Source organism: Antedon mediterranea, chromosome 5 (genome assembly GCF_964355755.1).
Source record: "Antedon mediterranea chromosome 5, ecAntMedi1.1, whole genome shotgun sequence".
NCBI lineage: Eukaryota > Metazoa > Echinodermata > Crinoidea > Comatulida > Antedonidae > Antedon > Antedon mediterranea.
In genome coordinates, this window is record NC_092674.1 from 764495 (window position 1) to 784192 (window position 19698).

The 19698-nt window shown below is 41.9% G+C and overlaps 1 protein-coding gene across 2 annotated transcripts in view; it reads left to right on the plus strand.

Annotated features, from left to right (window-relative positions):
- The first annotated feature begins 1364 nt into the window (after nt 1–1364).
- Nucleotides 1365–19698, plus strand: part of LOC140050136 (unconventional myosin-XVI-like) — a 48385-nt gene continuing 30051 nt past the window's right edge. For both annotated transcript variants that reach the window (XM_072095189.1, XM_072095190.1), the window contains exons 1-3: nt 1365–1573; nt 7219–7457; nt 10032–10102. In XM_072095189.1, the coding sequence (XP_071951290.1) occupies nt 7226–7457; nt 10032–10102 (303 nt within the window). In that variant the 5' untranslated portion in view covers nt 1365–1573; nt 7219–7225. The remainder of the gene's footprint in view (nt 1574–7218; nt 7458–10031; nt 10103–19698) is intronic.

Here is a 19698-nt window from a genome sequence, read left to right on the forward strand (position 1 = left end):
GTTGGCGATAACGATTTGCTGGGGCCTCTTCCAACAGAATCGGATGATGAGAACAGTGACGAATCAGATAGTGAGAGCGAAGAAGACGATTAATTACCGAAAACGTGACAAAAAGTAAGCTTAAATCAATTTGTTTCTTTTTTTTAAATATGGTGCTTAAAGCAGCGCTAAGTAAACATTATTATTCATACTGATTTATCAGAAAAAAGTAACAATTATTTTATACATATAATTATTATGATATCGTTAGGCTACAGACCGCGTAAACAGCTTTTTTTAATTTCATACCGCCGGTACATCTACAATTCGCAAAATGTACATACTGGTAATTATTTTTGGGGAAAACATCATAAATATATAGTAAACCAAGTAATAATGCCCTTGATTCGATTCCTTCCTTAAATTGTATTTCTGAATGAATGAATATAACAACAAAAAGCTTGCAGTTTGAAGTGCGAGTGTATCATCAATACTTATAGAGGGCGCTATCACATTGTATGGAAGGTCACTTTAGATGACATGCAAAAATCACAATTTTCTTTTGTTTTTCATATTTATTTGACTTATTTTTTATCAAAATGACTTGTTATATATGCGATACATAATAATACAATGTAATACAGATAATTAATATCATATTCGTACATTTAAAATTCACTTTTTAATACGAACGCAAATGTCGACAATGGCGTGTCATTCACTTATGCCCCATGACGTCATTTTTCGATGAAAACAAACCACGACGAAAGGAAGCAAAAACTGCGTATAAAAACTTCATTTTCTCCACAAATCCCAACTTTTACGCGACGCAACATCAATAAATGATCTTTACATAATGTTTAGAACCTACGGTGAGAATCTCGTTGACTACTAACGTTATGCAATGGTGAAGGTGATATTTTACTGGACTATAAGGCTCCCTTGTTATGCAAACAGCTCAATGGAACTGACCAACCGTAACATCACTCTAAAATACCACAACCTATTGTTCTCCTCAACCTGTATACTCATCATTTAGTAGACTAAACATTTTCCAATATAACAATTTAATCTTTAGTTTTTATACTAAATTTCATATAATGTTCTCAGATGGTACAGAAAATACCAATCTGTTGTATATTTTAATTTGTCTTTTAAAACGCCATTGCAGTTAACGAATTCATGTTGGGGAAACCATCTTTTGGTCTATTTTTTGTTTTAATTGTCAGTGGGTTAACAAGTGTAACCCAATGAGGCATATCAGGGGCTGCGACATTGTAGTGTCAGCACATCTATATTTGGCAGTAGTGACGTGTTGGTGTGTTTATGTTTTATATATTTACAAACAATCAGGATGTATTAGTAATACATAAGGATTAGTATTTTATGGTTTTATTATATTCTACTTCAGAACAGGTTTTATACAACGGTCATATCCTTGATACAGGTGCTTCAACAACCAAGGAGACTGAATACTGTCAACACTAGTACAACACAATATACCACCTATATAGGCTACTGTGGATTAAAAAGTGTAAGCTGACTATGTATGGATACACCTCTACTTAAGAATACAGACGAATTAAGCGTGGTGGTAAGTATAGTTTCCATTTTATTTTCATTTTCTTGTATTTTCACTTGTGTCATATGAGAATGAATGAATTTACTGGTAGTATATATAGAAGACTGATAAACCACTGTTGGGGGGTGGGGGGTATGATTATATCAGGAAGATGTATTATCTCCCTGATGATATGATCAGGGCCTTTCCATTTTCAGGCTTATCCGGCTAAGTTGACTATTATTTGAGTAGATATCACAAATTTACTTCCCGGGTAAATAACTAAAGTCTTGAAAGTTGTCAAGTCTATTACGTGCCTAGCTTACCTGGATAAACCGACAAATGCCATATTTCTCCTCGAAGAGCGAGATATACTCGAAAAGTAGAAAATTCATTGAACACCCCTCTCTCTAAATGGTACAGTCCACAAACCTCAAGTGGGAACATCCCTACAATTCACCATCTTCATTTCTTTTCGAGACATGAAAGAGTAAACATGTCTGACAAAGAGCTTGCAATTCACAGTGAATTTGCTGTTTGCAAAGAAAGTTACTGAGATTGCTACTACATGCGCACGAAGCTAAGTAGTTGTTCTTGTTTAGAGATTCATTGAAGTGTCATAATTTTGACTTTAAATATACTTTCCTAGGCCAACTGTCTAGGATGTTTGCAGTAGCATAGGGGGCCTAAGCCTAAAACTGTAGCAGGCTAAGACTCCTATGTAAGCCTGGAGTCCTGCTTGGGCTGGCCTCCTAATCATTCAACATCTCTTAAGGGGCCTAGACTTAGAATTTGCAGGTCAAGCTTACCCCCTTTATGGGGCAGCTCCTGTTCTTGCTTATGGCCTAACATAGTGTTTAGGCCTAGTTCTGTTTGGGCTGACCTTCTTATCATTCAACATCTGGGCCTAGACTTGAATCTTGCAGGTCAAGCTTCCCCCATTATGGGGCAGCTCCTGTTCTTGTGTACTGCCTAAGATAGTGATTAGGCTTATCTTTTGAGCTGGCCTTCTGAGTTATCATTCTCGCATCTCATAGGGAACTAGACTTGGAATTTGCAGGACAAGCTTACCCCCTTTATGGGGCAGCTCCGGTTCTTGCTTATGGCCTCACATAGTGTTTAGACCTACTGTTTGGGCTGGCCTCCTGAGTTATTGTTCAACACATTTCGATAGGGGAGGCCTGACTTAGATATTGCAGGACAAACTTACCCCCTTTATGGAGCAGTTCCAGTCCTTGCATGCTGCATAAGACTAGGCATTCTGTTTTACTAGACAAAGAGGCCTAACATTGTGCTAGACCTTTAAAGGTCTGGTCCCCAGGAGTCATAGTCACCTCTCTCCAAGATCGATCCGTCTGTTCATATATATATATAAGCAAATTCCTTCAGGTCAGCTGCGACTGACTCGCCTTTTCTGATCTAAGATTTGACCTCCGGCCTGGCTCATTGAGTTGCCTGGTCGACTACATGTACATGGTACATTTGTACCATCTGTACTGAGGTTTATGTAGAGTTTACAGTCTACAGTAGTCAATCTTTGAGGCATTGCTTATTTGTGCTGCAGACGCACCTGCTAACACTGTGTCTTCTTTGAGCATGCAAGATGAATGTTGGTTCCTTGCAGTGCTGGAGGCCATTTCAAAACGAAAATATTCCTCCCTTCAGGCCGTACTTTTCGGTATTGCCTTCCCTCGTCATTGATCATGGCTTGTTACAGGTTACGACAATGACGACACTATCTTCTACTGAGCGAAGATCGTGGAAGGCACGGGTAGGTTTTTGCAGGTTAGAATGATAATTATCATTCCTGCGTTGCTTGTGTTGTTCACTTGCTGTGCATACACCGCTCAGGAAGGCCCCAATTTATCCAGTCATTCTCCTGGATTGTCAACAGGCTTAATCTTTTGATTGAGAGCCTTTTTGGCCTTCCTTCTAACGCAGGAACAATTCGAGCATTACGTGTCGGCACCTCAGATCCTGACACTTTTCAGGGTATGTCTCCTTGCCGTCTGTCACAGCCAATAAGAAACATTCTGTGCGAGTGCCAACTTGTAAAACCTTAGCTTACCCTAGGTCGAGATTGCACTTCTGCATTTACCTGTTGAGTAATGCAGGTACTCACAGTGTTGAGCTACTGGTATGCCTTTGATGCAACCACAATGATTTCACAGACAGCGCTACTAGTTGACGCACCTAGGTTCGCCCTAGTAGTGTATAGCTTGAAGGAGAACACATGGACCTACAAATCAAGGCTACTCTGCTTACTGTATGAGTTAAGCAGAAGCAGCAAGCCACCCTGTACACATGTACCCTGTTGGCTGCTGATGAGGTTGCTAGAAAAAGAGAGTGCAACCATTATAGCTTTTGGTCCCACGCCGATGGTGCCACTGTGCTCGCTCCCATGCCCGCCACCACAAGTCTGTCTAAAATTCAGACTTTTTCACGCCCGCATTCTGTATTCTGCACGAGGCAGATCAGACAGGGCTGCACGTTCAACACCAAGATTGCAAAGTAACAGAGATTGCAGGTTCTGGTGACATGCTGGTGGAGTCTGTACCCTCGAAGGTCAGACAAATGGGGGGTTCGCCTAAGATGGTTTGCCTGAGTGTGGGAGACCCCTGCTGGAGAGCAGGTGGTTTCTCTCCACAATTACACACAGCTATTGCATTATGTTAATTAACATTACGAGCCCCCTAGTAAGCGGGGAGCTCGCTCGACAAGGATACCGCCAGAGCCACAAAAGAGTTGTGTGCGTCTGCACGGTCTTTCTTTCCTGCCCAAAAAGGGGGCAGTGGAACAAGTCGACATACAATGCGCTGTCTCAGGACACGAGTCTACCGTCTTCCTAACAGAAAAAAACGGGCGATGGCGACCCATACTGAACCTTATGAGTCTAGACTAGCGGTTCTTTCGGCCCCACAGGTTTAGGTGGAGACAGCCTCATCCATCCTGTTGGGGCTAAGACGAGAAGACTGGGCGGCCTTGATAGATCTGAAAGACGCATACTTTCACTTCCCTATCGCCGAGGCAGATCAACGCTGGTTGCGTTTCAGAATCCATGACCAACTTACCAATCCGTAGTTTTGCCAACCAACGGCCCTTGCGTGTTTACACGCATAGTAAGAATGCTGTCGACATTCTTTTACTAACATGGCATAAGAGTGTTCATGTATCTCGACGATTGGTTGGTCGTGGCCCAGTCTAAGGACAGACTGATGAGCAGTCTACAATATGTCCTTATCGTTACGGAACAGGCAGGTTTCATTATAAATCGGGAAAAGTCGTGCCTGGTGCAGACTCAATCCCGCTATATCTCGGATCACAGATAAATCTCGTGACGGGCTTGGCGTGTCCATCCCAACAATGTATAACGTCTGCAATGAGTGCAGTACGCAATCTAATTACTGTTCGTGCTCCGATGGTTTACGAATGGCTCAGAGCACTAGGATGTCTGGCCAGCTTCGTCGCCTTAGTTCCGTATTGCCGGCTGTGTATGAGACCAGGACAGCTTTATCTGCTGGCTTATTACCGACCGCACTTAGACTCATTACTCAAAGTGGTCCGATGAATGCCTTCATCCGAACGCATCTCAAATGGTGGCTGGTAGAAGGCAGGTTGACTGTGGGAATGCCAATTCAAAAATCTTTGCCGGGCGTCCGTATAGAGACAGACGCATCCAAGACAGGCTGGGGCGGTTGCTCCAAGGCACTCCGCGCCTCCGGCCTTTGGACGGTCGAGGAGGCGCGCTCCCACATCAACCTCCTAGAACTCTGTGCAGTCGAAAGGACCTTGAAGGCCCTTCGACCTCGCGTGACTGGTCGTCACGTCCTTATCCATTCCGACAACTCATCAGGGGTAGCATATATAAATCGTCAAGGAGGCACGAAGTCCCCGACGTTATGCTTTCACCTGTGGACTCTGATGTTGTGGTGCGTAGACAACATCACACTCTTGGCTGCCCACAATGCGGGCAGCCTCAACATTGTTGCGGACGCTCTGTCCTCACAAACACGGAATGGCGCCTTCTACCCAGCATTGCCACACTGTTATTCGACCACTTCGGGCGGCCTCATATAGAAATGTTTGCGACGTCAGACAACACACAGCTCCCGACCTTCTCCACAAGGTTTCGGGATGCACGTGCGTGAGCGGTGGATGCCCTATCCATACCGTGGGTCGGTCTATGGGTTTATGCGTTTCCACCGATCTCACTAATACCAACTGTTCTGACACACATTCAGCGCCATCCTTGCCGGGTCCTTCTGATCGCCCCGGGCTGGACTCGACAAGTGTGGTATCCACTGCTTCTCGACCTGCTCTACGATCATCCCCTGCGTCTTCCAGTTCGAGAGGATCTGCTGACGCAGGGCCGAGCTCTGTTCTCACTACAGAACCTACAATCCCTGCGCCTAACTGTATGGCCATTTTCAGGGATCAGCTCCGAGACTCAGGCATTCCAGATGGCCCTGCCGCCCTTGCGGCGAAATCTCGTCGGGAATCTACTCTTGCCGTCTACAATAGCCGATTAAAGCATTTCTTTACATGGTGCAGGCGCCAACAAATAGAACCAGGGTTGGTTACCCTTGGTCAAGTATGCGCCTTCCTGCATTACCTATTTGAGTCAGGTCTTCAGGTCCGCACCATTTCAGGCTATAGGCTCGCCATTGGGGCGGTGACGCCAACACTAAGAGACGGTTCCACGATTTCGTCATCCCCCGTTATCACTCAGATGATACGGGGGAATGTTCACAGAACGACCTCCAGTTAAGGTCTTGATTCCTCGATGGGATGTTAACGTCGTCCTAGCCACTCTCTCACACACCCACCCTTATAGCCTGCTTATAATAGCATTTGGACCGCCGATGGCACCAGGTAAATGCTGAGGCAAGTTGTTCGCTCTTACCTTAGAACCAAGTCAGAGGTAATTGTAGAGGGTGCAGCTAGTACTTAATGAAGTTTTCTAGCATGAGGGAAACTGCATCGAATCAGAGCCCACGGTGAGCGAGGTGCTCTTTTGAAAAGGATACCGTCGGAGCCACTAAAGAGTTGTGGATTCCTGTACGGCCTCAAGGTCTTGCTTCCAGATCTTGCTTTAAAAAAAAAAAAAAAAAAGATATCGATGCACGGACTAGAGAAACCGAACGTTTCCAGTGCCGCTGTTGTGCACCATCTCTCCATAGAGGCATGATGGTGAACACATTACCTTGGACAGCTCTGCAAACCTTGTGCCTGTAGCCACATCAGTGATGGACACACAAAGCTCATTGGTAGCTTGTCTCCCACCGCCGACTAGTACCTAGTCCGGTGCTACACTGGCATTTGTCGGTTTATCCAGGTAAGCTAGGCACGTAATAGACTACACAAACCAGAAATGGTGTTGGTAGTCTATAAGTGCTAGCTTACCTGGATAAACACCCTCCCGCCATCCCCTCAGACAAGAGGTCTTGAGAAATGATGATGGTGAATTGTAGGGATGTTCCCACTTGAGGTTTGTGGACTGTACCATTTAGAGAGAGGGGTGTTCAATGAATTTTCTACTTTTCGAGTATATCTCGCTCTTCGAGGAGAAATATGGCATTTGTCGGTTTATCCAGGTAAGCTAGCACTTATAGACTACCAACACCATTTCTGGTTTGTGTAATTATTTTTAAATAATTAAAATAAGTTTATTCTTGCAGAGAAAAAATGGAATCGATAGAACAATCATTATTAGAAAATCTTCCACGAACACAACGACTGAAACTTGCCAAGAAATTTAGACAAGATCAGATTAAACGTTTCAACGCTTGGCAGAAGCAAGCCAAAGACAGTCCACGTCGGTCTAAAAAGAAAAACAAAAACAAAAAAGGATTTAATGTTAATTTTGACGTTTGCAACAAATTCAGAGATGCAGTTTCAAGATTTGATGATCAAGAAGGTATGTTTCTCATTTATTTAATTATTTTTCTTGGTTCATTTTTACACATCATTGTACTGTATTTATTTCCAGAGGAAAACTATTTTAAAATTACTGAGTCTTGTGTATTTTTGTTCTGCAGCTAATATGTTACACAATGCTAATAGGATAATTTTTAGATAATTCACCTAACCGTAAAAACTCTAATTATGTTCACAAAAAGGAAATTATCAACAACTGTTACTGATTAATTATGTTTTAACATTCTCAAAGTGTAAGTAAAACAACAACTTTTAAAGCTGGCAAAAAAGAAAGCAAAAATGTTGCATTGAGAGGTAAAATATTTTAAGATATCAGAGTAGGATTAATCATCGATTTTACGAGTTGATTGGTTTAATGTGTAGAGTGGGACAGTCATATCCCTTGATGTCCTCCAAGCATTCTGTCGTAGCGCAATACACAGCGTAGTGTAGCAGAACTTACCAGCTGTTCAGAAACTTTTTTCTACTAAGTTGTTATTTGTTGTCACGCTAAAGCGCTTGTCTTCTATTGTCATATATTTATACAACCCCGGTGATTTCCTAGTGGAATTATTTGCCAAAAGTTATACAATTAATCTGGAAAAAAAAATGGAGTTATTTAATTGTTAGTTGTGATATTGCATTCTATTGTTGGATTTTATTCAAGTAAATGTAAGTTTTCTTGCTACTGTATTAGTTTTGCAGAAGATACTGTACGTGTTGCTTCTTAATTTTGTCTTTTAATTGATAAATGTTTACACTCAGCCTCAGAACGAAAATAATATGTAATGTACTGTAATATCCAAATTCCTGTCATTTTGTTAAAGTCTAATACAATTAATAAACTAGACATGTAACTCGTCACTTTGACGAGTTTGGTTATCCGCCGCGCAAGTGGTGCGACATTAACATTAAGGGGATAGGTTGAGGACAAAAGGAAGTGTTCACGTTGGCATTATGACCTGAACTGAAGAATATGATATGTTGTTATTGCTGAATTTTATTATTTAAATTCATATATAGTATATACACAGTATAATCTGTATCCATATCACATACAGTGTAGAATAGGTGAAATTACGGGACCCGCTATTTATTGCAATTTTGAACATGTTGACGGTTTTAAAATGAAACGCGAAGGTAGCAATTCCGAAAGGAAATTATCTCAGCAACAACGTATTAGCGTGTAGAAGAAATTTGAATACGTGAAATATTGATGCGCGCTCTTTTAAATGTAATGAATTATGACGCAAAAGATGAAAATACGACCTTTTTTATTTAACTGGCCATATGATGACGTCACAACATCCGATTGGCAACATTTTTACATAATTTCGTATCTAAAATCCAATAGCTTCCAGAAAAAATGTTAATCGTGATTATCACATTTTATTCTTACGAGCTATAACAGATTAAAATTTACTGTAAAGATGAAATTAATGCCACACGTGATTTAAATTTTTAGGCATGATGACGTCAAAAAAATTAAAATATTTTTAACTCATGCGAAAGATACTTGATTGACCTAGACAAAATCAAAATCGGGGTGAAAATGGAAAACGGATAAGTGGAGATGCGCTCTATTCAATGTGATGAGCTATGACGAAAGATACAAAAATCCTAAATTTTATATTCGCATGGCCATACAATGACGTCACAATGTCCGGTTAGCCATATTAATACCTGATCCGATATCTACAACTCATCTACTTCCAGAATATGCCATCCACAAAAAGTTGACCGTCTAGTTTAGAAATTACGACTGTTTAAAAAAAGGCATATTTTAAACGAATTTTTTAACCTTTTCATAAAAAACGCGCGCAAATTGTCCAATTCGACGTGCTCGTATGACGTATCTTTAAGTCGAAATTGTTAAAAATTTGGTAAAATTACTTAAAAGGCTGGAAAAATATAAATCACACGAAAAAAGTACGTTTTCAATACTACGTGTGCACCGCACACGTAAAAATGTGCGCACGCGTGGGAATTTTTGACATGCTTAAAACGACATGAAACGCGTAGAAAGTTGATTATAAATTAATTTTGCGCATTTTGAAATTTTAAATGCGCGTGCGCGCGTAACTTTGTGTAAAACACGCAATTTTTTTTCAACAGAAAGTTAGCGCATGATATAAATTAAACTTTTGCAAAGTTTCAAGTTGAAATGTTATTTGGTTGTCGAGCTGTTAAATACGACAAAATCGTTAAATCGCGCGTAAGTCACGTTGCGCAATTGTAAACGTCATGAAAAGCTTCGCTTGACGACGTTACGTAAATGTCAATATGTTAAGATAGTTACCGAAATGTTATGTTTGCGAGTTTTAGAGAAAAGCGTTACACAAAAATCATACAGAATGATTTCGTACAATCACAAGAGGTTATCCTGCAACTTCGTTGCGGATAACCAATTAGTTGCCATTGTATTTGTAACATGTGTCCTCATCCATCAGGATACAGTTTAAACTTCAGTATTGGAATACCATTGCCCTTTAGATGAATACCATTGCCCTTTAGATGAATACTGTGGTTTAATGACTTATAAAGTGTAATTACAGTTTGATATTTGTATTTTCAGTGATTATTTTATTGGACCGTGGAGCGGATGTGAACACTGCTTCTGACATCGGTGTTTCTGTATTACACCAGGTGAGTCCGAACCTTAAATTACATTAATTCCCAAAATAATAGCTTTAAAAAGAAGGGAATGTTTTTGCTGGTTTAGCATAACAAAGTGCCACATTCAATTCTACATTATTATTACCGGTACTACTCTGATGAAATGGTACAAATTATTTACAAAAGTACCTGATCGATTTTTCCCATTTTTTCAAAAAAATTCTCTGTACTACTGTATATATAGTGCTATAAACATATCAATAGTGCTATTAAAGTAGTGTAATGTTCTTGAATTGATGAGTTTAAGTACAGAATTTATGCCTTCTAATTTGTGATCCTGCAACAGCTCCTCCACTTTCTTCTTAACTTATGTTGTATGCCACAAGAACATGTTGGTTAAATAAAAGATATAAAGAGAGAATATGCTGTGATATTTGCAATTAAGATATCAAACCAAGTTATATTTACATGAGTTCAATTAGTAGTAAAATTAGCAAATAAACTATTAATTAAAGTTTAAAAAGTGATTGTTGACCTGATTGGTTGTTTACATCAGGTTTCCTTCCTGGGGGACCAATGTATAATTGATCAATTATCAAGTATATTAACGTATTACAATCTTATTGTTTGAACGAAATTATATTAATTTATTTTATGCTTTGTAATGATTGAACTTTATTAGGATAATGCTAGTCACAGCCAGACTCGCCAACAAGAATAGTGGGCGAGTAAATGTACATTAAAACCTACAGTAATCCATTAGGCTATTGAAATAGTCTGTGAATATGATAATTAATCATTGTACATGTTTTTCTTTTTAATTTATTTCCTCTGTGATTCCAAAAAAAATGTATTGTTATTATGAAGGTAATAACATTCTTGTGGTTCTGACTGTACTGTGGTTTCGCTCTTTCTCATTTTTACAATCAATTTGTTTTTTAAACAACAATTTACAAAATGTATATAAAAAAACCCTAATATAATGTAAATAATATAGAATTCTACCATTAGATCATTATTTATTTGTTTTATCCAGTCATATTATATTCTATTATCAAATAAGTGTAATCAGACAAGGTCAAGGGTTCGAATCCTGTCTGAATCATCATGTTGTTCTTTGTCAATAAAGTTTTAGTCACATTTAAGTTCCTGTTTCCTGCAGTCTTGTGTCATCAAACCATTACTACTTTTGAGTCAAATCATCCATCTGTATGATTTATCATTTATTATCAATTATTTCCTCTAGTATATTTCCACACTTCTGACCAGTACATACAATTTCAACACCTTTAATTATAATACTAATGCAACAAATTAATTAGTAGAGATTTGTTAAGTAAACTGATTTTCTCAATAAAGTCTGACTAAAGTATAATATATTCAACCTTATTATTTATAATTGTCAATGAAATAATCTGTGATTAAAAGAACTGCTTCATTGCCAATGTTATTTATCATATTTTTCAGTTCATTTACTTTGTATTTTGTATATATAGCCATTCAAAAGCTTTGTTTTTCACCGGTGACCCTTAGCTAAAGTGACATTTTGTCCTACAGTATAAAGGTCCCCTTCTATTTTATACTATTTCATTTTAATCTCAACATTTTGATCAACTTGTTTTGTTTTTTTCTTTGTATAATATGGAAAATAAATATATATAATTATTCATAAGTTAACACCAGTGTATCTTTACTCCTTATTTAATTTTTCTGACAATATTGAAGTTTATAACTTGCGTAACATCCGAAATATAATAATTCCATTTTGTAAGACCACATCATATCGTTTATCTTTTGTCCCATCTATATAACACATTGGAATGAGTTAAATAATAAAATAAAAAATTCCTCATTTCTTGTTGAGTTTAAAAAATTGCTACTGAAATCCAATTTGTTTGAAACAAAAAAACGTTCTTATTATGATACAGGTGATAAGAAGATTAACCAAATTCACACTAGAATCCGACTTGGTTTCAGCTGTCTCAATTCGCATTTATTCTTACATGGACTTCGGGACAATCCAAATTGTACTTGTGGCTTTAATGTTGAGAATCCGCTTCATTTCTTATGTTACTGCCCTAATTATAATACACAAAGAGATATTCTACTTGTAAGCGCTAACTCAATTATTGAGGATATCTTAGCCAAGGATTTTTCTTTAACATTTAATTTTACATTTTTAAGTGAAATTTTTATTTTTGGTTCCGATCTTCTTTCGAATTGTGAAAATGCTTTGTCTATATCGTGCCTAGCTTACCTGTATAAACCGACAATAGCCCGTGCTCTCCAGAGGGAGGGCTTAGATACGAAAGTGAAAAGTTCCTAGAACACCCCTGCATTATAATGGACCCGTCCGCAACCACGCCCTCATGTGGGAACGTACCAACGTACCACCGTCATCATTTTCTTTCGTAACGTGAGAGCGTTACGTCGTATGATACCAAGTGTTAGGATTGTACACTGTACATACTATACAAAGAGTTCTATTACGCTGATTTATTTACTAGTTGACTTGGCCAGGATATTGAGTGTATTCCCACGGCCTGTTGCAGTACCAGCGGTTGATATTGTTCATATATCGTTGATCCGTTTTAAGTCTGGGTCTTCCTTAGATATAAGGAAGATTAAAAAGGAGAAAACAACACCCACTTCATTGGATTTTAGGCCGGAACGGCCACGCTACCGGAAGACAAAGGAAAAGCAATTTGCATTGCCACCTGGACTGCCTCAGCTGAGGCGTGGACGCACTGTTGCGTGAAACAACAACAAAGCCGTCGTCAGGTTGTATTGTTCTTTATCTTGCTAGGTTGCGTTCTGTGCCCGGATATGCCTAAGTCTGAATGTTGGCAATGCAGGGGCCAGCGTACGACAGTCAAGTGGGACCGCCACTTGCTGTGCATTCACTGCCGCACCTGTAGCCAGGAGTCGCCGCGCGACGTTTTTGTAGCGTTGGACGGCTTCGCGGTTCCGGACGTTGCTTCGTCCGTTAGGGCGTGCGCGGGTGGTAGACCCCGCACCCGTGGAGGTTCAGGTGGAGCCCCCGGCCCCGCTAGTAGAAGAGACCGCGCGCTTGCAACGGCCGCTGCGCCTCCACCGCAGAGTGGTACGCAGGACGAGGGTTTGTTCCCACCCGTACTGGAGGCCATCGCAGCAGCGGTGCGAGCTCTACCGAGGGAGGTTGTGCCCTCGGCATCCTCGCTTAATTATCCTCCTGTGCCAGTTCTGCCTCCGCAGTACTTTCAAGGTCGAGGGACGCACCCATCGCCGGATGTCGGTGGGTACGACAGTGACAGGACCATGACCTCGCTGCCTAGTGAGGATCGCTCCAAGGTTGCACAGGGTGGAGACGGTTTGCAGGCTCTTGTCAATCGTGTGGTTCCTGCTGTACTTTCGTACATTTGAGTAGAGTACGCCTATGACGCGCCGACGCCCGCGCCGGCTTCGAAGAGGTACTCTACCTTTGGAGTGCGTGCTCCATTGAAGCGGGTCACGACTTGTCCAGTTGCGCCGCTGGATCCCGAACTTGTCGCTAGGGTAGAGGCTATAGCGAAGGAGCCTAAAACCCGTAGAGCTGCACCTCAAGATCTCGCAGCAGCCTTCCCGCTTCCGCAGGACCAGTTTTCAACGCTATATATATCGGCACCACCGATCCCGGATGCAGCGAAAGAAGCGTGCGCGCGAGGACCAAGGTCTCGACGCCAACGGCAGATTTCTGTCTCCTTCGGCCGCCAGTACTGAGGAGGCGCTAATCGCGGTGGACCGTGGCGCACGCGAGACGTTACGAACGGTCTCGATGTCGGGCTACCTTCTGTCATTCCTCGCGGATCCGGACCATCCACGGCACCTTGACGCGGACGTGATCTGCTTGCTTCAGCAGTTTACGGGCCTGGTCGCGGACCAACAAGTGACAATTTCAATGACCTCGTCCGCCGTGCGGAGGGTCAATTGACCGTTTCACAACTAGCGGGTCGTTCGGTGCTGTGGACCTCTTCTACGGTAATTTCGCCGAGAAGAAAAATAAGTGGGCTCGCGAGCGAGAGGCACGTCGCGAGACGAGATCACGCAAAACGCCTCCAGCCCCACTGCTGGTGGTGCCATCGATCTCACAACCGCCGCCGTCGGTCCGTAATCAGTCTGAGGTTGGGCAGACTCCTGGGCCGTCGCGACCCCGTAATTCCCGCCCCGCGCGTGGCGGTAAGCCGGGTAGGGGAGCACGTCGGGACCGCGGTTCGCGACGTGGTGACCGCAGGTGCCGGTGACGTGCAGGCGAGGTCCGTGCCGTCGGGGGCCGGACCAGTGGGAGGTCGTCTCCTACGGTTCGTCCGAGAGTGGGAGTAGCTGATGGTAGACAGCTGGATTCTCTCCACACTTAGCTACGGCTACCGCATAGAATTTACGAGCCCTCCAGTGTGTGGAGGTCCTCGTCCGACCACAATCCCCAAAGATCCAATAAAGCAACGAGTGCTTATGGACGGGATTGCCGCGCTGCTCCAAAAAGGAGCCGTAGTAAGGGTCGAAGAACATCATGCGGGCTCGGGCCACGAATCAACCGTATTCTTAACCAAGAAGTCCTCGGGGGACTGGCGACCAATTATAAATCTAAGACGTCTGAACAAACGATTTATTCGGCCCCGCAGGTTTCGGATGGAGACAGTCTCATCGATCCTGTTAGGGCTAAGACGAGGAGACTGGGCCGCATCGACAGATTTAAAAGATGTGTACTTTCACGTACCAATCGCAAAAGAAGACCAACGTTGGTTGCGGTTTCGAATCAACAATTGTCTTCACCAGTTCGTCGCGATGTCGTTCGGCCTATCAACGGCTCCGCGCGTGTTCACGCGCATGGTTCGAGCGCTCGGTGCGTTCTTTCACAAGCACGGCATTCGCATATTCATGTATCTAGACGACTGGTTAATCGTGGCTCAGTCCAAGGACCGGCTGGTGAGCAGTCTCAATTTCGTCCTTCTCGTAACGGAACGCGTAGGGTTCATAGTGAACCGGGAAAAGTCGTGCCTGGTGCCGACTCAGCATCCCATGTATCTCGGAGCGCAGATAGATCTCGTGTCGGGCAGAGTGTGCCCCTCACAGAAACGAGTAACCAAAGCCCTTGCTGCTATACAAGGCCTGATTACCGCTTCCGCTCCGACAGCATACGACTGGCTGAGAACGCTAGGTTTCCTAGCCAGCTTTGTAGATCTAGTTCCGTTTTGTCGGCTACGGATGCAGCCGCTGTAAGTTCATCTGTTAGCCTTCTACCGGCCAGGTTCAGACTCATTAGACAAAGTGGTCCCGATGTCGGCGTTCATTGTAACGCACCTCCAATGGTGGCTAACGGACGGCCGATTGTTAGTGGGCAGATCAATTCAGAGATCAATTCCGGACACCCGAATAGAAACGGACGCGTCCGAAGCGGGTTGGGGCGGTTGCTCCAACCAGAGTCACGTCTCCGGCGTTTGGAGTGCCGAGGAGGCGTTAGCCCACATCAATCTCTTAGAACTTTGGGCAGTAGACCGAACGTTGAAAGCGCTACTTCCAAACATAAAAAATTCACACGTCCATGTCTGCTCGGACAACGCAACCGTGGTCGTGTACATCAACCGACAAGGAGGCACGAAGTCTCCGACTCTTTGCTACCACACATGGACGCTCATACACTGGTGCATCGCGCACAGAATAACGCTGACTGCATCGCATATTCCGGGCAGCCAGAATGAGTCGCGGACACGCTGTCCCGACTCGCTTTACGCCCGACCGAATGGCGTCTGTTGCCGAGCATAGCCACCCAAATATTCGACCACTTCGGACGGCCGCACATAGTCCTGTTTGCGACGTCAGAGAACACGCAGCTCCCGACATTCTGCAGTCGATTCCGGGATGCACGTGCGTGGGCGGTGGATGCCCTGTCCATGTCATGGGACGGTTTATGGGCGTACGCGTTCCCGCCGATATCGATCATACCAATAGTTCTGACTCACATTCAGCGCTTCCGATGCCGAGTTCTGTTGATCGCACCGTTCTGGCCTCGTCAAGCGTGGTATCCGCTTCTTGCCAGTCTTCTTTACGATCACCCGCTGCGTCTTCCGGTCCGCGCGGATCTACTGACGCAAAATCGTGCGAGGTTCTCGACGATCAATCTGCAATCCCTGAACCTGACTGTTTGGCCATTGTCAGGGATCAGCTCAGAGACTCGGGCATATCATCTGGAAGAGAGTCGACTCTCACTGTCTACAACAGCCGTCTACGACACTTCTTTCGCTGGTGCAGACAAGATAACATAGACCATAAGGCGATATCCTTGGGTCAGATCTGCGCTTTTCTGCATTACCTGTACGAATCAGGCTTGCAAGTGCGCACGGTGTCAGGCTACCGGTCCGCGATTGCGGCCATTACGCCGCCATTCAAGGATGGCTCGACGGTTTCAACTTCCGCAGTAATCACGCAGTTGTTACGCGGTATGTTCAGAGAGCGACCTCCATCTAAGGTCTTAGTTCCACGTTGGGACGTTAACGTCGTTCTCTCCGCACTCACTCGCCCGCCATTTGAGCCAATGAGCAAGGCTTCATTATATAATCTCTCGCTTAAGACAGCGTTTCTGGTGGCGTTGTCCTCATGTAAACGCTGAGGCGAGCTACATGCGCTCACGCTAGAGCCAGGCCATATACGATTTGAGCGTGGTGGAGTCCGGTTATTATTCAGGAAGGACTTTCTGGCCAAGTCCCAGACGTTAAATTTTTCGCCGGCTGTGTTCGTTCCATCAATGTCCGCATTCTCGGGGGTAGTAGAGGACACATCCTGGTGCCCGGTAAGAGCACTCAAATTCTACATCCACCGTACAGAGACGTTGCGAGAGGGTATATCTCACTTATTCGTCACATCGGTGCCCCCGTATCGGCCGGCCGCAAAATCCACGATTGCAACTGGGTCGTGGCAGCGACTCGGGCCGCTTATGAATCGTCCAGCACTTCGCGTTGTACGCTGGCGGTTCTATATCAGACATTATGACAGCGGCATGGTGGCGGACACAGTCTACGTTTACTGGGCATTAGGGACAATTCTGCAACCATGGCGCCAGCAGCAGCAGCGGTGCTAAAGCCTAGGTTATAGGTATGTACACCTCACTTGCTCTGCTCTTTGTTAACTTACTCCCACCGCCGACTAGTTCTAGTCCGGTGCTAATCTGGCTATTGTCGGTTTATACAGGTAAGCTAGGCACGATATAGACTACACAAACCAGTAGTGGTGTTAGTAGTCTATGAGTGCTAGCTTACCTGTATAAACTCCCTCCCGCCGTCCCCGCAGTCAAGTACGCGGAAAATGATGACGGTGGTACGTTGGTACGTTCCCACATGAGGGCGTGGTTGCGGACGGGTCCATTATAATGCAGGGGTGTTCTAGGAACTTTTCACTTTCGTATCTAAGCCCTCCCTCTGGAGAGCACGGGCTATTGTCGGTTTATACAGGTAAGCTAGCACTCATAGACTACTAACACCACTACTGGTTTGTGTAATTATTTTATTATGTACAACAATTTCTTGTTAATTCTGGAAGATTTAATTGATGTTTCTGTTAGTTGTTTTAAAATGTTGTATTTGTTAATCTGAGGCGCCTTGAAGCTAAGATGGTTCCATCTTGTAAGGCGCCTCTGTGTAATATACTGAATAAAAAAAAAAAAAAAAAAAAAAAAATATATATATGAAATAGATATTTTGTACCAAACGTGTAGCTATACATAAAAATAATGTTATTGTAACTAACTTTAGTCTAGAATTTACTTTTTTTTTTACACCACCTACAATGATTTGTGTTGTAGTATGAAAACAGTTCCAACTCCTTTGCAGTCTAGTTCCAATATCAGAAGACGACAGGTACTGGTTCAACAATCTTAAAAGCATGTGAAATTTGTACTTAACACACTAATAAGTGATTAATAATTATTTTGAATGTTATGAAATATAATAATGTACTTTGCCTGAAATATATGTTTTTAACAAAAACCCATGCATGAAGTTCATACTGTATGTTATTCTAGTGTAATTTAACATTTCCTATAAATATGATAAACTTAGATTCAGCGAAAATCTGTTATTTCTCCTTGAAAAATTTTATGTTTCAATGAAAAGTTCCAAAAAGTTGGTTCTTCTTCAATGAATTACCAAACAACTTTGTGATTTTGAGGTTGAGACAGGTCGTCTGCATAGTTCTTTTCAATTCATTCTTTTTTACTTTATTCATTGTCAATATTTTGTTATTTATAAAGTTCTAATCCGAATGACAAAGTATTGTATAGTTATGGGTTTTACAAATGACTTAGTCAGTGAGTTTAAATATTTTCTATACAAATCATTTCAATTTTCCATGTAACTTCATTTATTTCACATATATATTTTTTCTAAACATTTTAAATGTCAATTTTCCTTGTTAAAAACAGATTTTTCATTTTATTTCAATTCTACATCCAACAGCCAATTACAGGATGCCTTATTTATTAGTATGTTGTGTGTTTCACCCCCTAAGTTACAGTGTTGACTCTTTATTCTTGGGGTCCTCTCTCTTTTTTGAAAGATGTTACAGAAGGAGTGGAGAAAACTGCTTTGATTTGAAATTAAACTTCATTCATTTTCATAAAAATAGTAGGATTGAGACTACTGTAATGATCCAAATTGATGCATTTCTGCGTCATGTTGTATGTAGTTAGGGTGTGGTTTTGTAGGTAATTACTTGGAATAATGCCACGACCTTAGTTAAGTATTAAGAGGTTGAGGGAATAATAGACTTAGAGATAACCTAAAAAGAAGAAAAGTAAATCTAATTATTAAGATAGGGCCTCAGTATACGTTTGGTTTAAAAGTCTCCAAATTTATATGCACCAGTTGTGACAGACTTGTTCTCTTAGTAATGCATTTGAATATTATAATAGATAGACAGATATTGATGAAAAGCCAAAGGTTAACATTAACAGTTTTGAATATAAATCCAAAGGAAAATTAATGAATACAATACTGTAGGTATCAGTGGCTGGATCTCAATGGAGATACAAAATAAAATAAGCACTGAAAATATGACAATGCTGTGGGTATCAATGGCTGAATCTCGATGGAGATACAAAATAAAATAAGCAAGAAGCTAAATAGAAACAATAAAGTAGCAGGGCTTTCGGGCAACACTAACCCTTCATTAGTGCAAGTGAGTTCAAGCTTTGAATAAAATATACATTTCTTGTGCTATAACAAACAAAATCAATACTATAGATAATGAATGTGACCATTTAAAGTGTGTCCAAGCAGAAAATATAATGTAATAAGTGATTTATAAATAGAAACAATTGCTTGTCCAACAACTAATTAAATTGATTAGGCTACTGAGTGAAAGCTTCTCTTGAATGGTAAAGTAGATAAAACAACCTTAAATATTCAATTGGATACTTTATTCATTGGCACTGTATGAATTGTTAAACTTGCTTGTTTATGCTGGAAATTCAACAAACTTGGATGGTGAATACCTTATAAATATTCTGTGGAAGGACCAACATAATGCGAGGATATTAATTTCCATATCTGATGAATGTCTACAGTATACTAGTGAAGATTGAATTATTATTGTATAGGAATACAGTTATTGTATCAGAG